The 25,038-nt window shown below is 49.4% G+C and overlaps 1 protein-coding gene across 2 annotated transcripts; it reads right to left on the bottom strand.

The window, feature by feature from the left end:
- Nucleotides 1-2,076: 2,076 nt before the first annotated feature.
- ACAD9 (acyl-CoA dehydrogenase family member 9) lies at nt 2,077-23,597 on the bottom strand. 2 transcript variants are annotated; one of them, XM_064156313.1, is made up of 18 exons: nt 23,515-23,597; nt 19,812-19,905; nt 17,811-17,912; nt 15,970-16,076; nt 15,211-15,311; nt 14,454-14,532; nt 12,831-13,005; nt 11,332-11,405; nt 10,985-11,060; nt 10,442-10,512; nt 8,834-8,953; nt 7,979-8,107; nt 7,099-7,178; nt 6,421-6,547; nt 5,818-5,895; nt 4,824-4,952; nt 2,796-2,868; nt 2,077-2,373 (listed from the first exon to the last, which is right to left on the bottom strand). In XM_064156313.1, the coding sequence occupies exons 3-18, from the start codon at nt 17,830-17,832 to the stop codon at nt 2,273-2,275; spliced, it is 1,542 nt and encodes a 513-aa protein (XP_064012383.1). In that variant the 5' UTR covers nt 17,833-17,912; nt 19,812-19,905; nt 23,515-23,597; the 3' UTR covers nt 2,077-2,272. The 2 variants fall into 2 exon arrangements, with proteins under 2 accessions (XP_064012383.1, XP_064012382.1); XM_064156312.1 differs by lacking the exons at nt 10,442-10,512; nt 19,812-19,905; nt 23,515-23,597 and having other exon boundaries at nt 8,834-8,889; nt 17,811-17,909.
- Nucleotides 23,598-25,038: the final 1,441 nt, after the last annotated feature.

Here is a 25,038-nt window from a genome sequence, read left to right as displayed (position 1 = left end):
CCAGGCATAAAATATTTGGTGTTTTTTTTAATTTGGTTCAGTTCTTTGCTTTGATGCTGAGCTGTAATGGAGGAAGGGAGAGGATATCTGTTCAATTAACTGACTTGCCTGTCAGGCTGCAGTGGGGGAGGGAAGAGAAGAGAGTTTTTGCCCAGCTGGCTTAGAGCACTAAAAGACATTGTAATGTCCCCTAATGAAATGTGGAGGTGGAGGCCCTGCTATAGCCTGGATACCAAATGTCTCCCCATGTGTTCTCTCGATTGCCATGGTGCTGTATAGACTCCTGAGCTCTGCCTTGCAGCCCCCCGGTGCAAAAATCCCCCCACTAGACACCCCAGTTGGCAAGACTAAAGGATTTGTGCTCATGAATATGAAAAGCTGGATGGGTGGCCTGCACCTGACTGTTCTTTTGTTGGCTGAATCACTGCCAGTGCCTGCATCTAAATGAGTGACCCAAAGCCTAAGCCTGCTTTCAAAGCTAAGTGTGATCAAAGGGGATGAAGCTGCTGCTGGTTACAAATGCTCCGGAAAAACAAACACAGGAGCTAGGAGAATGGTGGTAACAAAAGCAGAATTAAACCTTGGAGGTAGCTCGATGCCACCCACCCCCTTTTCTGTTTGCTTTAAATATTCTGGGTGCCAGGCCTCCTGTTAAAAGGGACACTCAGCAGCCAGCTGCCTGCCTTCCTTGGTTAGTCAGGCTCGGAGGTGTGCATCCCTTGGCCTTCTGCTTGGATCTGGCTGTTTGAATTATGGAACTCATAGAATTATGGAATCATAGAATTGTTCCATCTGGAAAAGCTAAGATCATCAAGTCCAACCATCAACCCAACACCACCATGGCCATTAAACCATGTCCCCAAGTGCCACGGCCACATGCTTCCCTCACCAGCTGGGCTTTCTGGTTGTGTGTAGTGGGAGACAGCCTAGTGCTAGGCACAGGCTTGGTGTCTCTAACAGGATTTACTTTGGGCTAGCAAGGCAAGTATTGGACTTGTGTTTTCAAACGGTAATTGTGCAGCTCTGCTCTTGTGCTTCCAAGGAACCACAACCTCACACACCGAGTTCTGTTGCAAGGGACCCTTCAAGGCCACCCTGTCCAACTCCCCCAACACGTTCTTCTGGACACAGGTAAGTAGTACACAGAGCTTTTGGTGACCTACAGATGGTTGCTAACCTAGAGCTGTCACCCAGAGCTGCCTTCCTCCTCATTTGGCCAGCAGATCACTCCCTGAGGTAAGTGTGGGGACACTGTTGAAAAGTGTCACAGGATAAAGCTGACCTCACAGGGACAGTCAAGAGGTAGCTAAATTATGTTTGGGGCCAGGAAGAGGGGAGGGAAAAAAGAGTAAATGGTCAAGTCTGAGTAGTGCTGATGGAAATCCTTTGTCTTGGGAGGGTTTTAAGAGATGAGAGCTTGTTTCCATAAACCCCTCTGTTCCTTGCAGTCATAGAATTACCTGGTTGGAGAAGACCTTCAGATCATTGAGTCTAACCATAGCCTAACAGCTCCCTGTACACAACTGTTAGACCATGAGGAGTCCCTAAGCTGTCCCTGAGTGCCTCATCCAGATGTCTCTGGTACACTTCCAGAGGTGGGGAGTCAGCCACCTCCTTGGGCAGCCTGCTCCAGTCTTTGAGAACCCTTTCAGGGAAGAAGTTCCTTCTAATCTTCAACCTGAACCTCTCCTCGTGCAACTTGAGGCCATTTCCTCTGATCACTTGTTACTGGGGAGAAGAGACCAACCCACACCCAGCTCCAGCTTCCTTTCAGGGGGTTACAGAGCATGACCCCCATTCCCTCAGCTGCTCCTCATAGGATTTGGGTTCAAGACCCCTCACCAGCATCACTGCCCTAGTTGTTGGCTTTAATAAACACGTCCTGACTCTTCAGCTCTTGCTGAGCACTGAGAAGATCCCGCTCACGCTGCTTTTCTCCCAGACTCATCTGTCTCAGTGCTTCTCTGCAGGTGAGTGGCTGATTTAAGCTCCCCTGGGAGCACACATCTCACTCTCTCCCTTGCCCTCATCTGGATTTAGCTGCAGGGGGAGCAGACACCTGTACATCCAGTCATATTAAGGTAAGACTATTAAATAAACTGTCTTTATTTGTTTGCACTCTATGAAGCTGTGTTACAGTTCCCCTTTCCAGAGTTAGTGCTGATGACATTCAGTAACCTGCTGCTGCAGTAGTTTGTAAGGTGCAGGGAGCTGAGCTGCAGACAGGCAGTGGCTGTCAGACATTCCTCAGGAGGTGCTGGCAGGGAAGGAATCAGAAGGTCCTCTCCAGAGGATGAGAACAGATGTAGGCTCTCTTCTCCAGCACCTGCTTTGCAGCTTTTTTGATACAGTCATCCAGGTTTTCATCTGCATCTGTGGAGAAGCAGGGGCAGAGCTCACTGAACTGCTGAGGAGTTTCTTTCACATAGGATTTTGGAATCATGACCCAAGTCTCTACACTTCCTTGACAGGAAATAATGGAACCTTATCTGCAGGAAAAGGCTGATCAGTGCAGGCTGTTTCAGACAGCAAGTAGTCAGCACCCAGCAGTTAAGTCTTGTGAAGAAAGTAGTAGATGCCCAAGTAAGGTCAAACACCTATTTCCTACTAACAGATCTGATGTTCCTCCCCCCAGATACAGTTAAAACCCCACATCCCTGTGGCTTTAAATGAAGAGACTATATCTGACTGGTACCAGTTCTGTTCCTCACCTGATTGAAGTCACTTTTTGGTCACATCAAACCCACCTAACTTTTGTTGGGAGTACAGCAATAGTTCTGCTTTATAGCACTTACATTTTTGTAACTGAGCCATGGCATAATTATTCTTGAAATAGGCTTCTGTGCAGAAAATGTTTGTGAGGAGCACCTAAGGAAACAGGAAAGCTCAGTTAAAAACCAGCAACTGAATTTCAGAGGGAAAACAAGGCAATAAAGAGTTCCACTTCTGACAGTCTGGGGCTGACTCCTAACAAAGGAGCCTGGGGAAGACAGCAGTTGTGTGTCTGCCTGACTGAGGCCGTGTCTGGAGTACTGGGGCCAGTTGTGGGCTCCCCAGTTCAAGGACAGGGATTTGCTGGAGAGGGCACAGCAAGGGGCTACAAAGATGCAGAGGGCACTGCAGCATCTCTGTGAGGAGGAAAGGCTGAGAGAGTTGGGGTTGTTTATTCTGGGGAAGAGCAGCCTGAGGGGGGATCTGATCAGTGCTGATCAATACTTCAAGGGTGGGTGTCAGGAGGATGGAGACAGATTCTTCTTAATGATGCCCACTGACAGGACAAGAGGTAATGTGCACAAACCTGAACATAAGGAGAGACTCCTTTCTTTTAAGGCTGCTGGATCCATAGGGGAGGCTGCCCAGAGAGGTTGTGGAGTTCCCATCTCTGCAAACTTTGAAGGCCCACCTGGATGTGTTCCTGTGTGACCTTTTCTAGGTGAACCTGCCTTGGCAGGGGAGTTGGACTGGATGATCTCTGGAGGTGCCTTCCAACCCCCATCACTAACTGATTCTGTGAAATTTGGCTGCTCTTTTCCCCCCACAGCTATCCTGTGCCAGAGCTGGGAAGCCCCTTCCCTCCAAACTGACCAGGAGCTTACACACAGGATGTGAAGACAAAGGTAAGCCACTCTAACACTTCATTTTCTGCATGGCCTGTCAATAAATCAATACATTCACTGACAAAAGGTTACTGCTATCTCCTGCTATTTACTAATTATTCTGTGGAAGAGAAGTCCCAGAGGCTATCAGCAGCTTTCTGAGACCCTGCACATTTGCAGTTCTTCCAGAAGCACTTCTTGGTTGGACTTGATAATTTTAAAGTTTTTTTTCCAACCAGAATGGTTCAGTGATTCTGTGATTTTCTGCCTCTGTGTGAAGCTGTGTTAAACAGCTGGATAATGCCTGTTGCAAGCACCTGGGAGGGAACTGGTGTGGTGCCTGCACTCCTGCTTCTAACTGGGTTAGAAGCACTCTGGTGCACCGCTGGTTTGACAGCAGTTTGCTCTGCTAAGGTAGAAATTCCTAACAGCCCTGGAGTGTACCTGAAGTGGAATGAAAGCTTTGTCCTTGGAGTTTGTGATCCCTGAGACATCAGCACACAAGACCTGCTGCTGCAGAGCTCTCTTAGGCCAGCACCATAGAATCTAAGAATGGTTTGGGTTGGAAGTGACCTTAAAGATCATCTAACCCAACCCCTCTGCCATGGACAGGGACACCTTCACTAGACCAGGTAGCTCAATATCCCATCCAGCCTGTCTCAGAACACTCCTGGCTTGGAGTGTTCAGAACATGTCTGGGCTTCTTGCAGGTTGAAGCCATCACCCCTCCTCCTCCTCACTTCAGGCCTTTGTCAAAAGTCCCTCCCCAGCTTTCCTGTAGCTCTCTTCAGGTACTGGAAGGCTGCTCGAAGCCTTCTCTTCTCCAGGCTGAACAAGGACAACTCTCCCAGCCTGTCCTCACAGCAAAGGGCTTCCAGCTCTGGCATCACAGCTGTGGTCTCCTCTCGCCCTGCTCCAACAGGTCCCTGTCTCTGCTGAGGAGTCCAGAGCTGGCCCCAGCACTGCAGGCAGGGTCTCAGCAGAGGGGAGAAGGGCAGAATCCCCTCCCTCCTCACTGCTGGGAACCAGCCCAGGATGGTGCCTGTGCAGGGCTCAGAAGAAGGTCAGCTCGTACAGGTAAAGGGTTGGAGCTTTGCAAGCACAGACAGGCTGACAAGTGGCTCTGTTACAGAGCAAAGACAGAAGGGTCACAAACAGTAACTGTGAAGCTCTAGGAGCCAGGGAGCACAGCCCCTGGGTGTGCAGGCCTGGTCTCAGCAGACTTACTTCATGGTCGTGGTTCCTGAGGCCGATGCTGATGGAGCGGCTGGCTCTGGAGATGGTGGCTGTCATGGCATAGAGGTTAATAACGATGTCTGCCACTCGCTTCAGGACCAGCTGCTCGTCCACTATTGTCTGCAAGAGCAGCAATGGTCATGACTTTCCAGTTCCTCTAGTTAAAACTTTACCCAAAAGTCATTTTCCTGCTTTGCATTTAGGTTCATCCTTACCTGGCACAGACAGGGAAGCTGTTGCCTGGAACTTCTACCCTAACAAGATTGTGGATTCACTGTTCCATCTTTTAACTGCCTGGCTGCAGCCAGTGAATCCAAGCTGCCCTGACAGCACTCCTGTGTGCAGCCAAAAGAGCTGGGTCTTAAAACCACTTCAGTGATGCCAAACTCTCTGCTATTAAAGCACCACGCACACAAAGGCTGTTCAGTAGATGTATGAGGTAAGGTGGAACGTGGTGGGGCTCAGGCTGAGGAGCAGCCCCAGAGCACAAGAGATTAATGGCCACCAAGCTGACAAGCCAGGCTGTGCCCGGTTCAGTCTCCTTTTTAACTATGCCATTCTGTGTGGCATAATGACAGACAGTGACAGACTCTTCTGCTGTACAACATGGGGACATTCAAAACATGATGGTACTGCTCTTCTGGGGACGAGGAAATTTGGGTTCCAGTGGCTGCCCACAGCAAAGTATTTAAATAACCCCTGGAGCAGGCAGGAGTTTTGCTTAGAGGCAGGGGAAAGCAACTAATTCACTGAGAGAGCTGCCTTTCTGGTTGGGGATTTCTGAGGGGTGTCTTTTTTTTCCTAACACAAGTTTTCCACTGCATCATGTGTGGAATTTCACTGTTACCTTCTCATATTCCGTGGAGGTGTGGTGTGCAAAGGGAGCTCTGGCTGAGGCCACACCTCACTCTAGGTTCTAGCAAGACCACTTTGGTTGAAGATGAACTATTTCAGTAACAAAGAGAGCAGCCAAAACAACAGTTACCTTCCCAAACCTAGTCAGCAGGCCTCTCACTGTTGTTCCAAAATAATAAATGTTTTCTTCAAGTTTCTTGGCACTCTCCTAGAAAATAAACCAAAACACAACATTGCTGGCTCATGGGGAACTTCTTAGCCCCCAGCACTTCCAGGCCCTTCTCCATGGAGCTGCTTTCCAGCAGGTCACCCCTCACATGTCCTGGTGCAAGAGGTTGTTCCTCCCCAGGTGCAGGACTCTACACTTGCCCATGTTGAACTTCATGAAGTCCCTCCTGGGGGAACTCCCTGAAGCCAACAAAATGCTGTGTTTTGTCACTAAGCTTACGAGGAAGGGCAGGAACAGGCCATTACTGACATCATCTTTAACAGTTGGAATTTTATTGTAGGTTAGTAAAACAGACTTGGTGTAGACACAGACTTGGAGAGGCCTTCCCTTCACCTTGGTATGTGCCCATGTCATCCCTAGCCCCTAAAATGGTAGAAACTTCAGCCTGAAGTGGTAAGTTTCCCTGTTCTAAGCAGAGGGACACAGCTGTGGCAGTGAAAGGAACCAAGTACTAAAGAGCAGCGGCCGGCTGTGACCAGAGCGCTGTCGCTCCCCTTGCCTTACCTGCAGACTGGGGTGTGCCACTCCACGGTCACCAACTAGTCCATAATCCACTTTCCTGCCCATTGTGTCCCGAAGCTTGTTCAGGAACTCCCCCAGTGCCACTCCCACGTTTCCTTTCTTGATTTCTCTACAACGTGGGATAAACAGCAGCTGTTAGAGGCCATTCCCTGACCTGCAAGGCAAGATTCAGGAGGCACAAAGAACCACTTCAAGTCCCCAACGCTTTGCCAAAACACCTGCACTTTGTCTGGGAACCATCAGATCTTTTGATGCATTTTCCTAAGTCTAGAGAGCAATCATGGTTTGAGAGGTATGAAATGTGGTTCATACTAAGCTCCTCTCCAAAACACAATAAACCCCAGACATCAACACATTCAGTTATACCCATAAAACCAATGCGATTTTGCTATAAGACACAGAGAATTCCAATTGCTGGTCTTGTAAGAAGGAATTCTGCCCAAGCTGAAGCTGTGAAATTAAAGAGTTAAGGCCAAGATTCTTAAATCTCTATCTAATTCAAAAGAGAAAATCACAGCCACTTCTAGCACCCAAACATCTTGGAGGCACGTAAGAGGCTGAAAAATGCTGTGAGCTGTTCCCTGCAGTCTCCCCTCCTCTCTGCAGACCAGAAGTTGTCAAACCCTGCTAGGCTGGGTGAGAGCCCTCAGCAGCACATACTTGATTTTGTCAGTGAGGGCTCTGCCTGCGTGTTGCATCCCTGTCAGAGCGATGTACAGCCGCAGAATTTCGTTGGTGCCCTGTCAAAAACACAAAGGCAGTGTTAAGTACAAAGCATTCGTAGTGTCCTCAAAAACACAGACCATGCTGGGCTCCTGTTTTGTGCACCTTTCCTCCCCTCATACTGATTTTAATGTCTGAGTAACTTGTGCTGTGATTTCCCTCAAGGTGCTGCAAAATGCACCTGGACTCCTCTGATAAAATTCTTCTGAGCTCTCTCTGTAGGGAAAAGGATGATCACCACTTGTAAGGAAAACACACTGCTGCCAGCACCTGCACTGCTGGGCCCAGGGCAGAGGGCAACTGGGGCTGCCTGGGCTGAGGAGAAGAGAGGGGAGCCAGGGCTGCCCGGGCAGAGGAGAAGAGAGGGGAGCTGGACTAACACAAGGTGGGGAGTCAGAGGCTGCAGAGTGTCAGGGTCACTGAAAGCAAGCAACACAAGTTAAACACTGTTAATGACTATGTCTAATTTTGAAGACACATTCTTCAGTTAATAACGAAGGTTACAACTGAGTGTTCTCCAGGCAGGCTTGTTCTGCCCTTCCCCTTCTACTGTTCTACTATGGAAAGGTATCTCTTAATCCACAACTGTCTGCTAGCTTTTGCTTTCTCTCAACTATCAATTCTGGCTTTATTTGGCTGTGAAGAATCCCAGACTGGTTTGGGTTGGAAGAGACCTTCAGGATCATCCAGTCCCACGGCAGGGACACCTTCCTTCTACTATCTCAAGTTGCTCAAGGCCCCATCCAGCCTGGCCTTGAACACCTCCATGGAGGAGGCAGAGTGTGAGTGTGAGCATAAACCAGTGTCTGGTACTTGCCTCAAAAATCAGCAGGATCCTGGTGTCCCTGAGGTAGCGTTCATAGGGGTAGTCTTTCATATAGCCCAGGCCCCCGAGGATCTGCAGCGCTTCGCTTACGCAGGCCCACGCCCCTTCAGAACTGAACACCTGCCAGGGAACATGGGACAGCACTTGAGTCACCATGCTCCTCACCCACCTGACACTGCACTGCTGGTACAACACTCTGCTTGAAAGCTGGCCTAATGCAGCACCCTTATGGCTCAGGCTGCACAGCTGGGTCAGAGACTGCTGGCAAAGTGAGAGGCACCAACAGAAACAGCTGCAGGTGCTGGCTGGAGCACTTCATGTCTGCTCTCATTTGCCAGAAGGTGAGCTCTTTAGAACTCACCACACTGTAAGGGACCATCAGCAGGGGCTGAACAAGTGCCCTGACTTCTACCCAAGGCTGAGCTCTACTCAAGGGTGCCCCAACATGAAGCACCCAACCCTGTGCTGCAGGAACACCTGAAACAGTGACATTTCTGTGGAGAGGGCCTGATTTCCAACATTCATTCTGCAAGCAGTCTTGAGTTAAAGTAAGGACAGAAGCCCCTGAGCCAGGCCTGCAGCTGGAAATAAAGCTGAGTCTTTCTACTTTTGCAGTAATATGAGGCCACATAAAAAGAGTTGATATCCCAAACCTGTTGTGTGCAGTTGTGATTTCCTGTGGTGACAACAGCCTGAATTTGAGCTAACCAAATCTGTTTTTCCATCTAGCTGAGGTGCTTGTATCCTAAGTTTAAAGGTAATACCTGAGCCCTCTCAGCAGTCTGGAATGTAGGTGGACAGCCCTCTCTTAAAGCTGTAGGCAGGTTTTTCAATCAAAGGACTTACCTTGACCATGGCTGCCTCCACAGAACAGTCTGGCAAGCCTGGCCTGTCCATCATGCCTGCAGTGAGGTAAGCCATACTCTCCATTACATATGCTTTCACAGCCATAAAACAAAACTTCTCCTGTTGAACAGCAATACAGGAATCACACACTAATTCACACCCCAAGCCCCACAGTCCAACTGCAGTTTGATAACAGCTTATCAAATGGTAGCTAGCAAAAAGCACTACTGCAGAACAGGCATGAGATACCTGAATTATCAATGGTAGCTAACAAAAAGCACTACTGCAGAACAGGCATGAGATACCTGAATTATCAACTGGTAGCTAACAAAAAGCACTACTGCAGAACAGGCATGAGATACCTGAATTATCAATGGTAGCTAGCAAAAAGCACTACTGCAGAACAGGCATGAGATACCTGAATTATCAATGGTAGCTAACAAAAAGCACTACTGCAGAACAGGCATGAGATACCTGAATTATCAATGGTAGCTAACAAAAAGCACTACTGCAGAACAGGCATGAGATACCTGAATTATCAATGGTAGCTAGCAAAAAGCACTACTGCAGAACAGGCATGAGATACCTGAATTATCAATGGTAGCTAACAAAAAGCACTACTGCAGAACAGGCATGAGATACCTGAATTATCAATGGTAGCTAGCAAAAAGCACTACTGCAGAACAGGCATGAGATACCTGAATTATCAACTGGTAGCTAACAAAAAGCACTACTGCAGAACAGGCATGAGATACCTGAATTATCAATGGTAGCTAACAAAAAGCACTACTGCAGAACAACATGAAAAAGAAGGGGTGTAGTTAGTAGGTCGAGGGAGGTTCTCCTTTCCCTCTACTCTGCCCTGGTGAGGCCTCATCTGGAGTATTGTGTCCAGTTCTGGGCTCCCCAGCTCAAAATGCTGCTTGAGAGAGTCCAGTGCAGAGCCACAAAAATGATTGTTAGCCGAACATCTCCCTTATGAGGAGAGCCTGAGCTGGGGCTTTTCAGCTTGGAGAGGAGAAGACTGAGAGGTGACCTCATTAGTGTAAGGGGCAAGTGCCAGGAGGATGGAGCCAGCCTCTTCTCAGTGGTGCCCAGTGACAGGACGAGGGGCAATGGGTGGAAGTTGAGGCATAGGAGGCTCCATGTGAACCTGAGGAAGGATTTTTTCACCATGAGGGTGACAGAGCACTGGAACAGGCTGCCCAGGGAGGCTGTGGAGTCTCTCTCTCTGGAGATATTCCAGAACCATCTGGCTGCGCTCCAGTGTGATCTGCTCTAGGTGATCCTGCTCTGGCAGGGGGCTGGACCAGACGATCTTTCAAGGTCCCTTCCAGCCCCTGATATTCCATGAAAAACCTAAATTATCAAATGGTAGCTAACAAAAAGCATTCCTGCAGAACAAGCATGAAAAACCTAACACAAAGTATCTTCACTCAGAACATTTCTCAATCTAGACAGGCAGCAGATCAGCACGCAGAAGGCTGGGCCAAGTTTGCACACGTTTAACAGCACTAAATCAGCAGAGCCAGAAGCCCCCCAGCACAGTCTGTGTCTTCACACTCTAACCCAGAGCACAGAGATATTGTGTGTTTCATTTTTTATCACCTGAATTAATCCGAAGTCGCTCAGTTTCTTGTTGAACTGTTTCCTGGTGCAAGCGTATTCTGCTGTGGTCTCTTTAAAAACAAAACACAAATCCAACTGAAAGCAGCAGAACTGCAACTGTGACAACCACCCCTGCTGAGAGGGGCTTTCTGCTGGCTGGTTGTGACACTCCAGCCTCTGACAGCAGAGCTCTGGCTGCTTCACAAGCAGCAGCTTGCAGAAAACACCCTCAAAACGGCGCTGCTGAGCAGCTTTGGGAAGAGTTTGCCAAAGGCTTTGAAACAAGATGCAGAGGTGTGAGCCTGTCCTCTTAAACAAGGTAGTGTAAGCAAGGTGTGAGCCTGTCCTCTTAAACAAGGTAGTGTAAGAAACGGAAACACTTCAGTGTTAAACCACTGTAAGCCAACTTGTAAAGAAGCCAAAGCACCTCCTGACTGACCACACAGTGAGGTTATGGTCAGGACTCAAGTTTCTGTCCTGACTGAACTGCACTATCAGCCTTTTGCATGGCACCCAGCAATTCAGAACATTTAATTCACCTACCTATCAGTTTTTTAATCATTCCAGCAGAAGCACTGCCCATGCTGAACCTTCCACTGTTCAGGATATTCATGGCAACCTGTGAAGTGAACAAATGGGCTTAGGCAGTGTTGGTGTCACAAAACTGCTCCTCAGGCCACGATGATTACTGCTGGCTTGCCTCATGGAGCCGAGGAATTATTCTGGTTAGAGAAGTCCTCTAAGGTCATCGAGTCCAACCATCAACCTCTTCACTTTTCCAATGTCCACATGACCACAAAGGAAACTTTTGTGTTTTTTAAGCACAGTTGGAAAAAAGAGGTCTCTTTCAGGCTTTCGAAAGCCATCAATAGTTATTCCTCATGGCTTACCTTAAATCCTCCTCCTACTTCTCCAATCACATTCTCCACAGGCACTTTGGTGTTTTCAAAATGTACTTCACAGGCTGAAACACAAAGTTGAGAGCTGTTCACTTGTCATGCAGCAGTATTTCAGAGGCCTTCAGGAAGACGATTTGCTAGCACTCTTTGTGACCCAAGAGAAGTTCTCCTGAGGCTCTGTTTGTGACAGATTACAAAGGCTTTGCCAAAGGAGTAAGGACTCAGGGAAAGACTGCCAGCAATTTCTGATGTAAGGCATTCAGAAGCTCATTAATGTAGGCTGTGGAAGCAGAGAACTGGAGTTTTGTCTCTTTTAGGCAACAGCACTCCAGTCCAAATGACTGTGATGGTGAAAAACTACAATCACAAGTGAAGTTAAGAGCTTATAAGAACTTATTTCTAGGCTAAAGGTACCTGCTTGCTCAATCATCTGCACTTTCACTGCATAGCTAGGGAAGCTTCTCATGTACAGGGCAGAGTGACACAAGATGGATTTCTTACTCCTCACCCTGCTTCAGGAAGGACTGATGCCATCCAGAGGGACTTGGACAGGCTGCAAAGATGGGCACAGACAACCTCATGAAGTTCAACAAGGCCAAATGCTAGGCCCTGCACTTGGGTTAGGGCAATCCCAAGTACAAATCCAGGCTGGGCAGAGAGTGGCTCCAGTGCAGTCTGGAGGAGAAGGGCTTAGGGGTGTCATGACTCCTCATGAGCCAGCAATGGTCACTGGCAGCCCAGCAGGCAGCTGTGTGCTGGATGCATCCAAAGCAGGGAGAGCAGCAGGATGGGGAGGGGATTCTGCCCCTCTGCTCTGACTTCACCTGCAGCACTGCATTCCTGTCTGGAGCCATCAGCATAAGAGGGACATGGAGCTGCTGGAACAGGTGCAAAGGAGGCCATGAAGGTGATGAGAGGGCTGGAGACATCTGAGAAGGTTGGGGCTAGTTGGCCTGGAGAAGGCTTTGGTGAGATGTTAGCATGTCCTTTCAGCAGCTGCAAGTGGCTATAGAAGAGCTGGGGAGAGACTTCTGACAAGGGCCTGAAGTGACAGCATGAGGGGCAGTGGCTCTGAGCTGGAAGAGGGGAGAACTGAGACTGGAGATGAGGAAGAAATTCTTTCCAGTGAGGGTGGGGAGTCACTGAAACAAGTTGACCAGTGGGGGTGGAGAGACACTGGAACAGGCTGCCCAGGGAGATTGTGGATGCTTCTCCTGGCGGTGTTTAAGGCCAGGCTGCCTAAGGCCTTAAGTAGCCAGGGCTAGTGGGAGGTGTCCCTGCCCATGCAGACCTAGATGACCTTTCAGGCCTCTTCCAACTCAAACTATTGTATGACTCTAGCAATCTATGAAAATCAGGGTAAGGAACCATGAAGCTTATCCTGTTAAGTGGAATAGGTATTGCTGTGTCTCTGAGTCCAGCTGATCTAAACAACTGAAACCATTAAACTATGGCAGCAACTTCTGTCAGAAGTGGTGAGTGGCTCTTACTGTTGGATCCTCGGATGCCCAGCTTGTCCTCAGGCTTCCCGTGGGTGACTCCGCCAAAGTCCCGCTCCACGATGAAAGCAGTGATTTTGTCTTTGACTTGTCCATCTTTATCCACAACCTCTGTCCTAGCAAACACTGTGAAAATGCTGGCCAGGCCACCATTTGATATCCAAACCTGTTTGGAGAGAGGAAGGCTGTGTAAGAAACACATCTGTTCTGGTTTTGTGAGCACAGCTAAATGTTTTGGCACAGACCAGCAGAGAACAGAGGTGGAAAACTGCTGCTTTCCTCCCTTAAATTCTAATGAGTACTCTGCTACCAGTCTGAGCTCCTGGGAATGCACTGCCAAGGTGGAAGGTAACTTTGGAGCAACTGTGAAGTGCAGGCTGTAAAAGACTCCAGTTAAATTAAAATCCAAGGGGCATTTTCACAACAGCTACTTATGAAGGCTACAAAGGTAGCACAGAACCACTTGGAATTTCAGTGTTGATAGGAAAATCTGTCTGCCCTGGAAAGCAGGAACCTTTCCCACAGGATCACAGAATCATAGAATGGTTTAGGTTGGAAGGGACCTCAAAGATTGGTTTAGGTTGGAAGGGACCTCAAAGATCATCCAGTTCCAACCCCCATCATAGGCAGGGACATCTCCCACTAGAACAGGTTGCTCAAGGCCTCATCCAACCTGGTCTGGAACACCTCCAGGGAGGGGGCAGCCACAACCTCTCTGGGCAACCTGTTCCAGCATTTCACCACCCTCACTGTAAAGAATCCTTTCCTAACATCCAGTTTAAATCTCCCCTCTGCCAGTTTAAATCCAGTACTCCTCGTCCTGTCATTGCAAGTCCTTGTAAATAGTCCCTCCACAGCCTTCCTGTAAGCCCCCTTCGGACACTGGAAGGCCACTATAAGGTCTCCTGGAAGCCTTCTCCTCTCCAGGCTGAAGAGACCCAACTCTTGTAGCTTGTCCTAATAGCAGAGCTACTGCAGCCCTCTGAGCATCTTCGTGGCCTCCTCTGGTCTGCCTCAGAACTTGGACTTTCCCATGTTGGTGAAGAGTGTCCATGTCAAAAAACCAAAGCCATGCTGGTTCAAGGCCCATGAGAATAGAAAAGCAGGGGATGGCCTCCACTAAACCCTCGGTAAGAAAGGTATCAAAAACCACTTTGGGTCTTTCTCTGTCTCACCAGCTCCTGGTGTTGAGCTTGAGAGAGCGTTAGTTAGTGACAGCACAGGCTAAAAGAAACTAAACCCACATTTTCCCCTGGCTTCTTTCTCCGTGGCAGATTTTACAGGCATTTCTGATTGAGAGCATGCCATTTAATGGGAAACAGGGCTGCTTGGAGCAGGTCTGCTCAAAGAAACTGGCAGAATACAACCCTGAAATTTAAAGATTTGGTGTTTGATACATAAACACATTGCAGGCTTGATCTTTTGTTGAGATATTTGTCTGGTCTGAAGAGACCCATCCTGGAGTACTGTGTATAGCTCTGGAGCCCCCAACACAAGAAGGCCAGCCTCTTGCTTGGCCAAACTGCCTGACTGCAGTGCTGCAAATCATAAAGCTGTTCATTTCTACCAACTTCTGACAAAACCCTGCCACACTGCCAGCCTGTGAGTAGGTACCTTGGAGCCATTCAGCAAGAAGTATTTCCCATCTTCACTCAGGGTTGCTCTGGTCTGGATGGAGGCAGCATCACTTCCACTGAAAGACAAGTTATTAAAGAAACATGCACTAAACTCCCCAAACCTACATGTTTTCCCCCTCCTCACCCTTTCAGAAGGAGTATTTGCATTCTCAGTCCTTCAGTTTCCTTTACTTCTGCCTACGTGGTCTCAAGAAAACTGTGTCTCTTCTGCAGCAACAGGAGCTGCAACATTTGCAACAGTCACTGAATCAGTGTCCTAACTGGAGCTGCTGCTGCTGCTGCTGCTACAAAGATGCCTTTGCTAACCTCTAAGAAAAGGCCACAATTTCTTTCTCTTATTTTTGGTAGCTCCTTCTCTAGAGGCTTTTGTGGTTTTGAGAAAGAGCTGAGAGCCTCCCAGAGGAGTCACAGCACTGTTATTTTGAAGACAGCACAAAGGATCCTTTCCACTCACATTCAGCAGTGTCACAAATTAAGTGGATCAGTGCCTGGGATGGGAACAACAATGGTTAATAATTTCATGGAAATGCCATGCAGTGCACTGCGAAAGGATGAGTTACAAAGGATGAATTGCATGATTTGAGGTGGGGCTTTTAAAAAGAACAATACAAAAATGAAGCCATAGGCACCAGATTAGTTTAGAATACTAAGCAATCACTATAATGGAGATGAAAGAATAAACCAAAGGAATAATTTTGGTGTTTTCTGAGCTTTTATGATTACAAATCCAGTACCTTCCAGGCTCGGTGAGACAAAAAGCTGCAATGTGCTCCCCAGACGCCAGCCTAGGCAGGTACTTTGCTTTCTGTTCATCTGTGCCAGCAATGAGGATACCCTAAATAAAGAATGGAGAGAAAACCTTTCAGCATCCATCTGTGTTAAGAAGAAATGAAGTTGACAAGCTTCAGGAAGCTTAATTTGCACAGGTTGGGGCGTGACAAGAGACAGCTTAAGAAACAATGGCCACAATTCTTCATCAGACATTAAAATATGGCAAAGCTAACACCACACAGCTGTTCAAATGCCCTTAGGAAATGGGTGTTAAGGCTCCCTTCTAGGCTACTGATGCTGTCAGGGAGACTTAGCTGCTGCTCTGACACAGTCCTGCCTTTACTATTTCTCACACCTTCATAACCATCACAACAGTTTTGTTCTAACACAATTTCCAAACAGCAGTGTTCCAAGCTCCCACTCAGAGAACAGAGCACATCACTTCCTCAGGTTCCAAATTATTTCATTACACAGGCTTTCAACAGCTTCCCCTGAGAGTGCCCTTGCCTTGTTGAACCTCATCCCAACCTCATCCCAGCCTCATCCCGTGGATCCAGCCTGTCCAGGTCCCTCTGAAAAGCCTTCCTACCCTCCAGTAGATCAACACTCCCACCCAGCTTAGCGTCATCTGCAGTTGTTAGTTGTTACACCCACAGCCCACACTGCAGCAAATTTCACTTCCCCTTGGTGCAGAGCTTCTTGCCATGACAGAAGAGCATTACCTTAAGTCCAATAGCTTGGTGAGCTGCCAGAGTAACTGCGATGGACCCATCCAAAGAAGTGATTTCTCCCAGACGTGCATACATGGTGTTGGACAGACCAAGGCCACCTGGGACAACACAGAGTCACAGAATGTCAGGGGCTGGAAGGGACCTCCACAGCTTATCCAGTCCCACCCCCTGCCAGAGCAGGATCACCTACAGCAGATCACAGTAGAACACATCCTTGCAGGTCTTGAATATCTCCAGAGAGGGAAACTCCACAACTCCCCTGGGCAGCCTGTTCCAGTGTTCTATCACCCCCACAGTGAAAAAATCCCTCCTCATGTTTCCATGGCACTTCCTATGCCTCAGCTTCCACCCATTGCCCCTTGTCCTGTCACTGGGCATCACAAAGCAGAGCCTGGCTCCAGCCTCCTGGCACTCACCTTTACATCTTTACAAACAGCATGGTTTATTCCAGTTTAAGTCCCTTCCAAGTACAAACCCATGAAGAATACAACACAGCAGAATGAAGAGTACTTCAGCACAGGCTGGATGTAACCTATCCACAAAGTAGCACCACACTGGTGTGCTGTGCCAGAAGAACTCACTGTAAGAACAACCACTCCATAAGCATGAGCTGTGCTGCCTTTCCTTCCAGCCAGAAAGCAGAGGGTTGTGTCCAAGCAAGCCACCACAGCACCATTCAGATGAATCCAGTGTGCAATGGTAAAGTGACAGAATGAAAACTGTCCCAGTTGGATGGCATTTCCATGCTGTGTTACAAAACTGGACACCCATGTCTCTCAGCTGGGGAGGGATGGAACTGAAGAGTGGACCATTTGGTGGAGAAGTGACAGCAAGAGAAGTAATGGCTACAAATGACCACAAGCCAGATTTAGATGAGACACGAGGAAATTCTTCCCCAGGAGAGTGGTGAGGCACTGGGACAGGTTGCTCAGAGAAGCTGTGGAGGCTCCAAGCTTGGGAGTGTTGAAAGCCAGGCTAGACAGGCTCTTGAGCAACCTGTTCCAGCAGGAGGTGTCCCTGCCCATGGCAGTGAGTTAGAAATAGATAATCTTTAAGGTCTCTTCCAACCCCAACCATTCTGTAATCTCAGTGCATCTGTCTGCTGCAGATGGTCAAACATAGTTTTGTCTTCCTCTGAGTTGTCCTCTTTAAAGCCCACTTCTTTAACACTAGGAAGCAGGCACTGCAACGATCTCGTTTCTGAGTCTCATGCAGTGTATTAACTTCAATCCCAATGCTTATTTTGCACATAAGATCAACATTCCCTTGAAAATCCCTTTGCAAATTTGAGGTTTAATCCACTGAGGACCTAATATCTCTGACCCCAGAGGATTACTTTTTGTTGAGCACTGCACAGGATTTACACATTCTGTACACAGACATTGTGCTTTTACACTTCTGTGTGGTCAAACACATCCCTCCTTGCCACTGACAGGTGACAGCTTTGACAGGTCAGCTCCATCAGACACTGCAGCTTACACTCAGTACAATTATATGACTCACCAGCAAGAACTGGAAGGCTCACTGAATGTCATGCTCTGCTGCAGCCAAAAAAAAGCAACAAAAAAGAAAGTGCTATGCCAGGAGGAATTTACACCACCTAAAATTAGTTCTTCAACTGAGGAGTCCAAGACAGGAGTATGCAGAGCTCCCTAGTAGCCAATGGACATTCCTGGTGTCCACATTAGAGAGGAAGCCTCAGCTTCTAATTAAGGCATCCAAGTGCTAAATCCAAGCCTACACAGGGAGCAGTACAGGCACATTTTGCAAGAGCCCAAAGTGTGTTATTTCACTTCTGTCACTAGGTTGCTCTTTTGTGATCATTCACTCACCATATTCCTCTGGGATCTGCATGCCGAAGAGACCCAGCTCCTTCAGGCCTTCCAAAGTTTCAGGTGGGATTTTTGCATCTTGATCAATCTTCTTTGAGTCCACTACAAACACAGAAGGTTTTAGAAATCAAATTGCAGGGTTTAGTGCAGAAAAACATTCCTCAGAGCACAGTGTTCTCAAATCACTGACCATAACTGCTGGCAGAGGTATGACCTCTAATCTCACAACCAGTCTGAGAGACCAGAAGGAGAATCCATAACCTCTCTGGACAGTCTGCTCCAGGGGTCCAGCACCCTCACACCAAAAAAGTTTTGCCTCATAGTCAGAGGGAACCTCCTGGGTTCCAGTTTGTGCCCATTGCCCCTTCTCCTGTCACTGGACACTACTGAAAAGAGTCTGGCCTCAGCCTCTTGCCCCCCCACCCTTTAGCTGTTGCTGAGCATTGACTGGATCTCCTCTGGGGCTGCTCTTCTCCAAGCTCAACCACCCCAGGGGTTTCAGCCTTTCCTCCTCACAGAGATGCTCCAGGCCCTTCAGCATCTTTGCAGCCTTTGATGGCCTCTCTCCAGCAGTTCCCTGTCTCCCTTGAACTGGGGAGCGCAAAACCGGACCCAGTGCTCTAAATACAACTTCAGTGGGGCAGAGTTTCCCAAAGAAACATGCATGAAGCTGTAACTTCTGTATAAAATTCAAGAGAGGGAGGCAACTAAGCATTTTGATGCTTTTCTAAGAGAAGCTATTGCTAAATAAAATGAATCTTAAAAAAGACTTGATGTTCCCCATGCTAACTTCCTATCTACACAGCGTCAGACACACATTGGTGGTGTCCTGGGGAGAGAGAAGTGTTCTGGTTTCTTTTCACCTCTTCCTCCACTGTGCCCATTGAGACCTATCTGTGCTGTCTGGATATTGTTTAAGCTTTGTAACAATCCTGCTCAGGAGAGTTTTCCTTACCTAGTGTCAATCATAATCAAATTCCTAACTGCTCAAGGGTGCTCTCCTATCCTATTTTTACCACACAAAGTTCCCCTGAAGAGCTAAACATAACTAGGTGAGGATTCAAACAAAGATGAGCAATTTCCAGCTTAAGACTATAATGTGATATTTTTATCCCTCCCATAAAGATCAGGGTTTTTTTACTCAACAAATGATGCTCCTCAAGAGAGAGAAGGATTAAAAAATGCAGTCTGCTCAAATTCTTAGTTCTCAGTGAGCAACGTTGCAATTTTACAGCTAAAATTAGCTGTGTCTCAGAAACTGTGATCTGTGACAATCACAAGCTTCTACAGGCTCCTGCAGGGATGGCAATCTAGATCTAGTATCAGTCAGCAGGAAATCCCAGAGGATATTGTTTAACTGCCTCACAAATTGCTGGCTGTAAAAACCCAACTGCTGTAGAATTGGCTTATCTGTTGCACCAGGAATGGAAGAAACACCCTGTAACCCCACCTGGAATGCACAGGGCTGAATAGGATTATCCCAAGCAAGACTACTACCCTGAAGCTAACAAAAAATAGACATAAATACATGCTTTTGATTTCTCACAGCTTCTCAACAAGACATTTCTAAAGAGCTCTACTGAGTTTGGCACAAACCACTTTTAGCACAGCTAAAAAGCTTCAGAAACAGCCCACAGTATATGAAGTTGTAAACAGTGTTATTCAGCTGAGCTAAATCCAGCTTCAAACCCTCCCTCTGCCCCAGAATTCTTTTCCTTCCTGGGGATTTCTCTGTTTTTCTGTGTTGCTGATGTTGTTTTTATTTGATTTTGTGTTTGTCTGGGGCTTTTTTCCTATTGTATTGAAGATTTATTCCCCCTCAGCAGCAACAAGATACTCCACACAAGAAAACCCATCAGACACCTATAGAACTAGCAGCATTATTGACTACTCATAAAGATATAAAATAAATATTTTCAGTATAATACCATTCATCTGCTGTAGTTAAATCATTTTGCAATCACTGAATCACCTGCATGAATAAGAAACTAAGAACTGTACCTTCTTCATTGAAGAATTTTTCCACAGGTCCTACAAACTGGTTGATCTCATTCAGCTCTTCATTGGTAATTTCTGGGTATGGGAAAACTTCTTCCTAAAACAGGAGGCAAAAAATGTTTAGCTACAGAAACAGCTTTCATTGATGAAAACCACAAGAGTCAGCTATACTACAGACTAAACCAGCAGAAGGTGTTAACTGAGAACCAAAAACACTAGAGAGAAATCAACAGGTTTTAAGGACTATAAGGACATAGAAATCCTTCATCAAGCTTGAATGCTGGCACTCATAATTCCATGCCAGGATTAAAAAGAGTTAAGTTTTCATTTGTATCAGAATCAGCTCACTGTTGGTATGCTTTCAAAGCTCAGTCTATAAAGGCTGGCCTTAGGAAATACACAGCACACTCCACCTGCTTCATGTTACAAAGGCAAAAGTTAGTGAGTCCACCCTGCTCCTTACCATCTCTGCTAGTTTGGTCATAAACTGGAAGCACTATGATCTGACAGGGTTGAATACATAAAAACCCCCAAGCAACTATTATAAGAAAGGCCTCGACCTGCTAGAGCCTGTCCAGAGATGGGCCATGAGGATGATCAGATGGCTGGAGCTACTCTCCTATGAGGACAGGCTGAGAGCATTGGGACTGTGCAGTAAGGGAGAGGAGAAGGCTCTAAAGAGACCTTATTGTGGCCTTCCAGTATCTGAAGGGGGCTACAAGCAAGCTGGTGAGGGACTGCTCAGGGTGTCAAGTAGTGATAGGACTGGGGGGAATGGATCTGAGTGAGAGGAGGAGAGATTTAGATTAGACGTTAGGAAGAAGCTCTTCCCCATGAAGGTGATGAGACACTGGAACATGTTGCCCAGGGAAGTAGTGGAAGCCTCATCCCTGGATGTTTAAGGCCAGGCTGGATGTGACTCTGGGCAACCTGATCTGGTGTGAGGTGTCCCTCCCCAGGGCAGGGGGGGTTGGAACTGGATGAACTTTAAGGTCCCTTCCAGCTCTGACAATTCTGTGATTCTGTGAACTAACACAAGTTAAAGATTACACAAGAAGCACTCTTCTGTTTTTATCATCTTCCTCCCTGTGTGTCAACCTCTGCCCAAATTTGTGCATGAGAGCCTGGAAAAAATTCATGCCAGCTCCAAAATCTCAGGACCTACTGCATGCTAGTTTCACAACACTGTTGTACTGAAATTTGAGAGAGAAAAAAGGTTTCACATGAGGAGAGGTTTAATGTGATGGAATCTGATTGCTGTTAAAATCATGGAATCAACCAGGTTGGAAGAGACCTCCAAGATCATCCAGTCCAACCTAGCACCCAGCCCTAGCCAGTCAACCAGACCATGGCACCAAGTGCCTCAGCCAGGCTTTGCCTGAACACCTCCAGGGACAGCGACTCCACCACCTCCCTGGGCAGCCCATTCCAATGCCAATCACTCTCTCTGTGAAGAACTTCCTCCTAACATCCAGCCTAGACTTCCCTTGGCACAACTTGAGACTGTGTCCCCTTGTTCTGTTGCTGATTGCCTGGGAGAAGAGGCCACCCCCCACCTGGCTCCATCTTCCCTTCAGATAGTTGTAGCCAGTAATGATGTCCACCTGAGCCTCCTCCAGGCTAAACAACCCCAGCTCCCTCAGAGTTCAGACACTTCGCTCCACAAGGTCTGCTGGGTAGATTTTATTGATCAACTCAGTGGATTCGAGTTGTTCTTTTCAGTTCCTTTAACCCTGTAACCTCTGACAATGCACAAGGTCTGATAATCCAAACCCTGGATTAACAAAGCCTGTGTTGATAGAGTGCTGTATCTCAAATTTGGAACTAGCTCATGCAATGGCATCTCAAGACACAAGAACTTCCATCTTTCCCATTACAAGCTGTGAAAGATGAGGCACAGCCTTGCTCCTTGAAGCAAACAGAAGAAAGTGACACAACTTTTGTGGAATGCTGTTAGGGCCCAGAGCTCAGGGTAACCAAACTGGTGCCTCTGCAAGGCAACCTGCTGGGCTCACCAGAACAGGTGACTGTGGTTTAAAGAAGCTCTTCAGATGCTGCCTGCTCTTTGGCAATAAAAATGACATCATGTATTTTGTGTGCACAGTGCAAGTAGGACAGTTTATTTAACCCTGCTGCAGCAGAGGCCAGCTGAAACTCCAGCCAGCCAAAAGCCTGGACTGCAACAGGGAGCAGCAGCTCTAACTAGAACTGCCTTCAGCAGACTGCACAGCAAAGCCTTGCTGGATCCACTCTGCTGGAGGGTAGGGAGGCTTTTCAGAGGGACCTGGACAGACTGGATCCATGGGTTGAGGCCAATGGAATGAGGCTCAACAAGGCCAAGTGCCAGGTCCTGTATCAGAATCACAATGCTCTGGGCTTGGGGAACAGTGGCTGTAAACTGCCCACTGGAGAAGGACTTTGGGGTGCTGGTCAGGGGCAGCTGAAGATGAGCCAGCATGTGCCCAGGCGGCCAAGGCCACCAGCATCTCGGCGCCGATCAGCAATGGTGCGATCGGCAGGAACAGGGAGGGGACTGCCCCTCCTTACTGGGCACTGGTAAGGCCACACCTTGAGTACTGGGCTGTTTTGGGTCCCTCACTCCAAGAAGGACATTAAGGTGCTGGAGCAGGTCCAGAGAAGGGCAATGAAGCTGGTAAAGGGTCTGGAGAACAGGACTGGTGAGGAGTGGCTGAGGGAACTGGGGGTGTTTGGTCTGGAAAAAAAGGATGCTGGAGGGAGACCTTCTGCCTCTCTACAGCTCCCTGAAAGAAGTGACGGGATGAGAGAAAGCGACCTCAAGTCGCTCCAGCATTAGTAAGGCTACCCAGGGCAGTGGTGAGTCCCCGCTGCTGGAGGGGTTTCGCAGCCGTGCAGATGCGTGCTCAGGGACGGGGCCAGCGGTGACCTGGGTTAATGGCTGCCTTAATAACTTTACAGGCCTCTCTCAACCTGAGCGACTTCACGCCGCAGGTGGTACCGGGCCAAAGAGGGGCTCAGCATTCCGGGGCTGGGCCGGGACCCAGCACGTTGCTGACCCGGCGCTCCCGCAGCAGACCGCCGCACTCTCCCTCCCCCACACCGCAGCCGCCCAGGCCGCAATCACCGTGCTACCGAGCAGCTGCAGCCCCACCGCCGCTCGCTGCCTCCTGCCACCACCGCCCCAATCCCACCGCCGCTCGCTGCCTCCCGGCACCACCGCCCCAATCCCACCGCCGCTCGCTGCCTCCAGGCACCACCGCCCCAATCCCACCGCCGCTCGCTGCCTCCCGGCACCACCGCCCCAATCCCACCGCCGCTCGCTGCCTCCTGCCACCACCGCCCCAATCCCACCGCCGCTCGCTGCCTCCTGCCACCACCGCCCCAATCCCACCGCCGCTCGCTGCCTCCCGGCACCACCGCCCCAATCCCACCGCCGCTCGCTGCCTCCAGGCACCACCGCCCCAATCCCACCGCCGCTCGCTGCCTCCTGGCACCACCGCCCCAATCCCACCGCCGCTCGCTGCCTCCTGGCACCACCGCCCCAATCCCACCGCCGCTCGCTGCTTGCAGGCACCACCGCCCCAATCCCACCGCTGCTCGCTGCCTCCAGGCACCACCGCCCCAATCACCACCTCACAAGCTCCACCTGCTCCTCCGCAGGGGCCCCGCTCGGCCCTCCTCAGGCCACAGAAGCGCGGCACGGAACCCCACCCCAGCGGCCCCTCACCTTCCGCAGCGACCCCAAGAAGAGCTCCTTGGCGAAGGCGCGGCGGGGCGCGGCGGTGCGCAGGCGGCGTGCGGGGGGCAGGCGGCGGGGTCCCGGCGGAGCGGCGCGCAGGCAGCGCGGCAGGGCGCAGCGCGGCAGGGCCCGGCGCAGCAGCAGCCCGCTCGCCGCCATGGCCGCGCCTCGGCACGTCAGCGCCGCGCGCTTCCCTTCCCGTCAGCCCCGCGGGGCGGAGGCGGCGGCGGCGCAGGGGAGGGGATTGGTGTGCGGCCGCTCCGCTCCGCTCCGCCCGTGCGGGCCCAGGGGTGGGCACAGCGCCTCCGTAATGCCAGAGTCCGCCCCGAGAGCCTTCCGCCGGGGCAGGTCGGGGGCGCACACGCAGACCCGCACACCCAGTAATGACCTGCCGGTTACAGCCCTTGGCACTGGCACACAATTACCGCAGAAACAGAACCGGCTCTGAAGAAAAGCCACTCACGGCTGTTTGCTCGCACCGCCATGTCCCCAGCAAGCCCAGATCCCGCCTCGGGGAGGTGCTGCCAGTTTGGCAGTTGAGTCGGGACACCCCAGAGCCCCGCACCGCAACACAGGAGGGGCTGCCGCTGCGCAACTCCCTCTCCATCCTCCACCAGCGCTGGGTCACCTGCCGTAGCTACAGCAAGCGAAGCAGAGCTGGGCAGTGTGACAGAGAGCCTTTCGGAGCACGTAGGAGGTCTCTGAATCGCTTCCCTGAGACAACTCCAAAGCAGCACTGCGAGCCAAGAGAGGGTTAACAGGACAGCTTGCTAGGCTCCAGCCCCTGCTTAGAGCTGGTTCATGTGCTAGGTAATCTCCATCCGAACCTGACTCCCTGTCGGTGTGGCTGCGGCACTAGGGGAGGATTATGCCAGCCCTCACCTGAGCTGCCCTTCACTTGCGTAGCCAGTTTCAGAGATGATGAAGCGCCAAAACCGAAACACGACCGTGACCCGAGGTGAATACTGCACTGAGGATGCTCAGATTTATGCCTCTCCTTTGCTTTCACCTGCCAAGCCTTTGAAGCAGTACTTTTTGTTTTATTAAAACCCCAAGGGTCAGCACCATGCTGGGTTACTGAGCTGGCTGCCTACACCCGGCCAGGAAACACACAGTGCTCTGCTTCTGGGCAAGAGGTCACTTTGCAAGTCGGGTGTGTCACCACCCCCTGCCCTCTGTTCCCCGCTGCAGGCAGGTAAGAGTGCTCACAGACCATAAGTACTCGATGAATCCTACACTTCCATTTATACAAGGATGGCATTAAGTTGTTTGAACTATTTCTTTCAAGTCCATTAAAGGCTGTCTTGAATCTCTCTTTGTCCTGCTGCCCTTCATTCTTCAGCTGCCCTCATTTCTGGCTGGTGAAGAGACCCTCAGAATGCTGGTGATGTAATGAAATAGCATTTGACAAAAGAACAAGTACTAAAACACAGGCTTACTGGACTGATTGACTTTGCTTACTTCACTTTTGGCTTATAAAATGTAAAGCCTTTAATCCTGCCGACCTCAGAA

The sequence above is a fragment of the Pogoniulus pusillus genome, chromosome 16, assembly GCF_015220805.1.
Source record: "Pogoniulus pusillus isolate bPogPus1 chromosome 16, bPogPus1.pri, whole genome shotgun sequence".
Taxonomy (NCBI): Eukaryota; Metazoa; Chordata; class Aves; order Piciformes; family Lybiidae; genus Pogoniulus; species Pogoniulus pusillus.
This window is presented reverse-complemented; position numbering and strand designations above follow the sequence as displayed.

What these genes read in the sequence shown, in the direction of transcription:
- ACAD9 (XM_064156313.1), bottom strand. Translation starts at nt 17,832, where the DNA reads ATGCAGATCCCAGAGGAATATG. An exon ending in GCAGATCCCAGAGGAATATG is followed by an intron (nt 16,077 to 17,810) that starts GTGAGTGAATGA and finishes GTGTTGTCCCAG; the next exon opens with GTGGCCTTGGTCTGTCCAAC. An exon ending in GCCCTCACTGACAAAATCAA is followed by an intron (nt 6,548 to 7,098) that starts GTATGTGCTGCT and finishes CCCACGTTGTAG; the next exon opens with AGAAATCAAGAAAGGAAACG.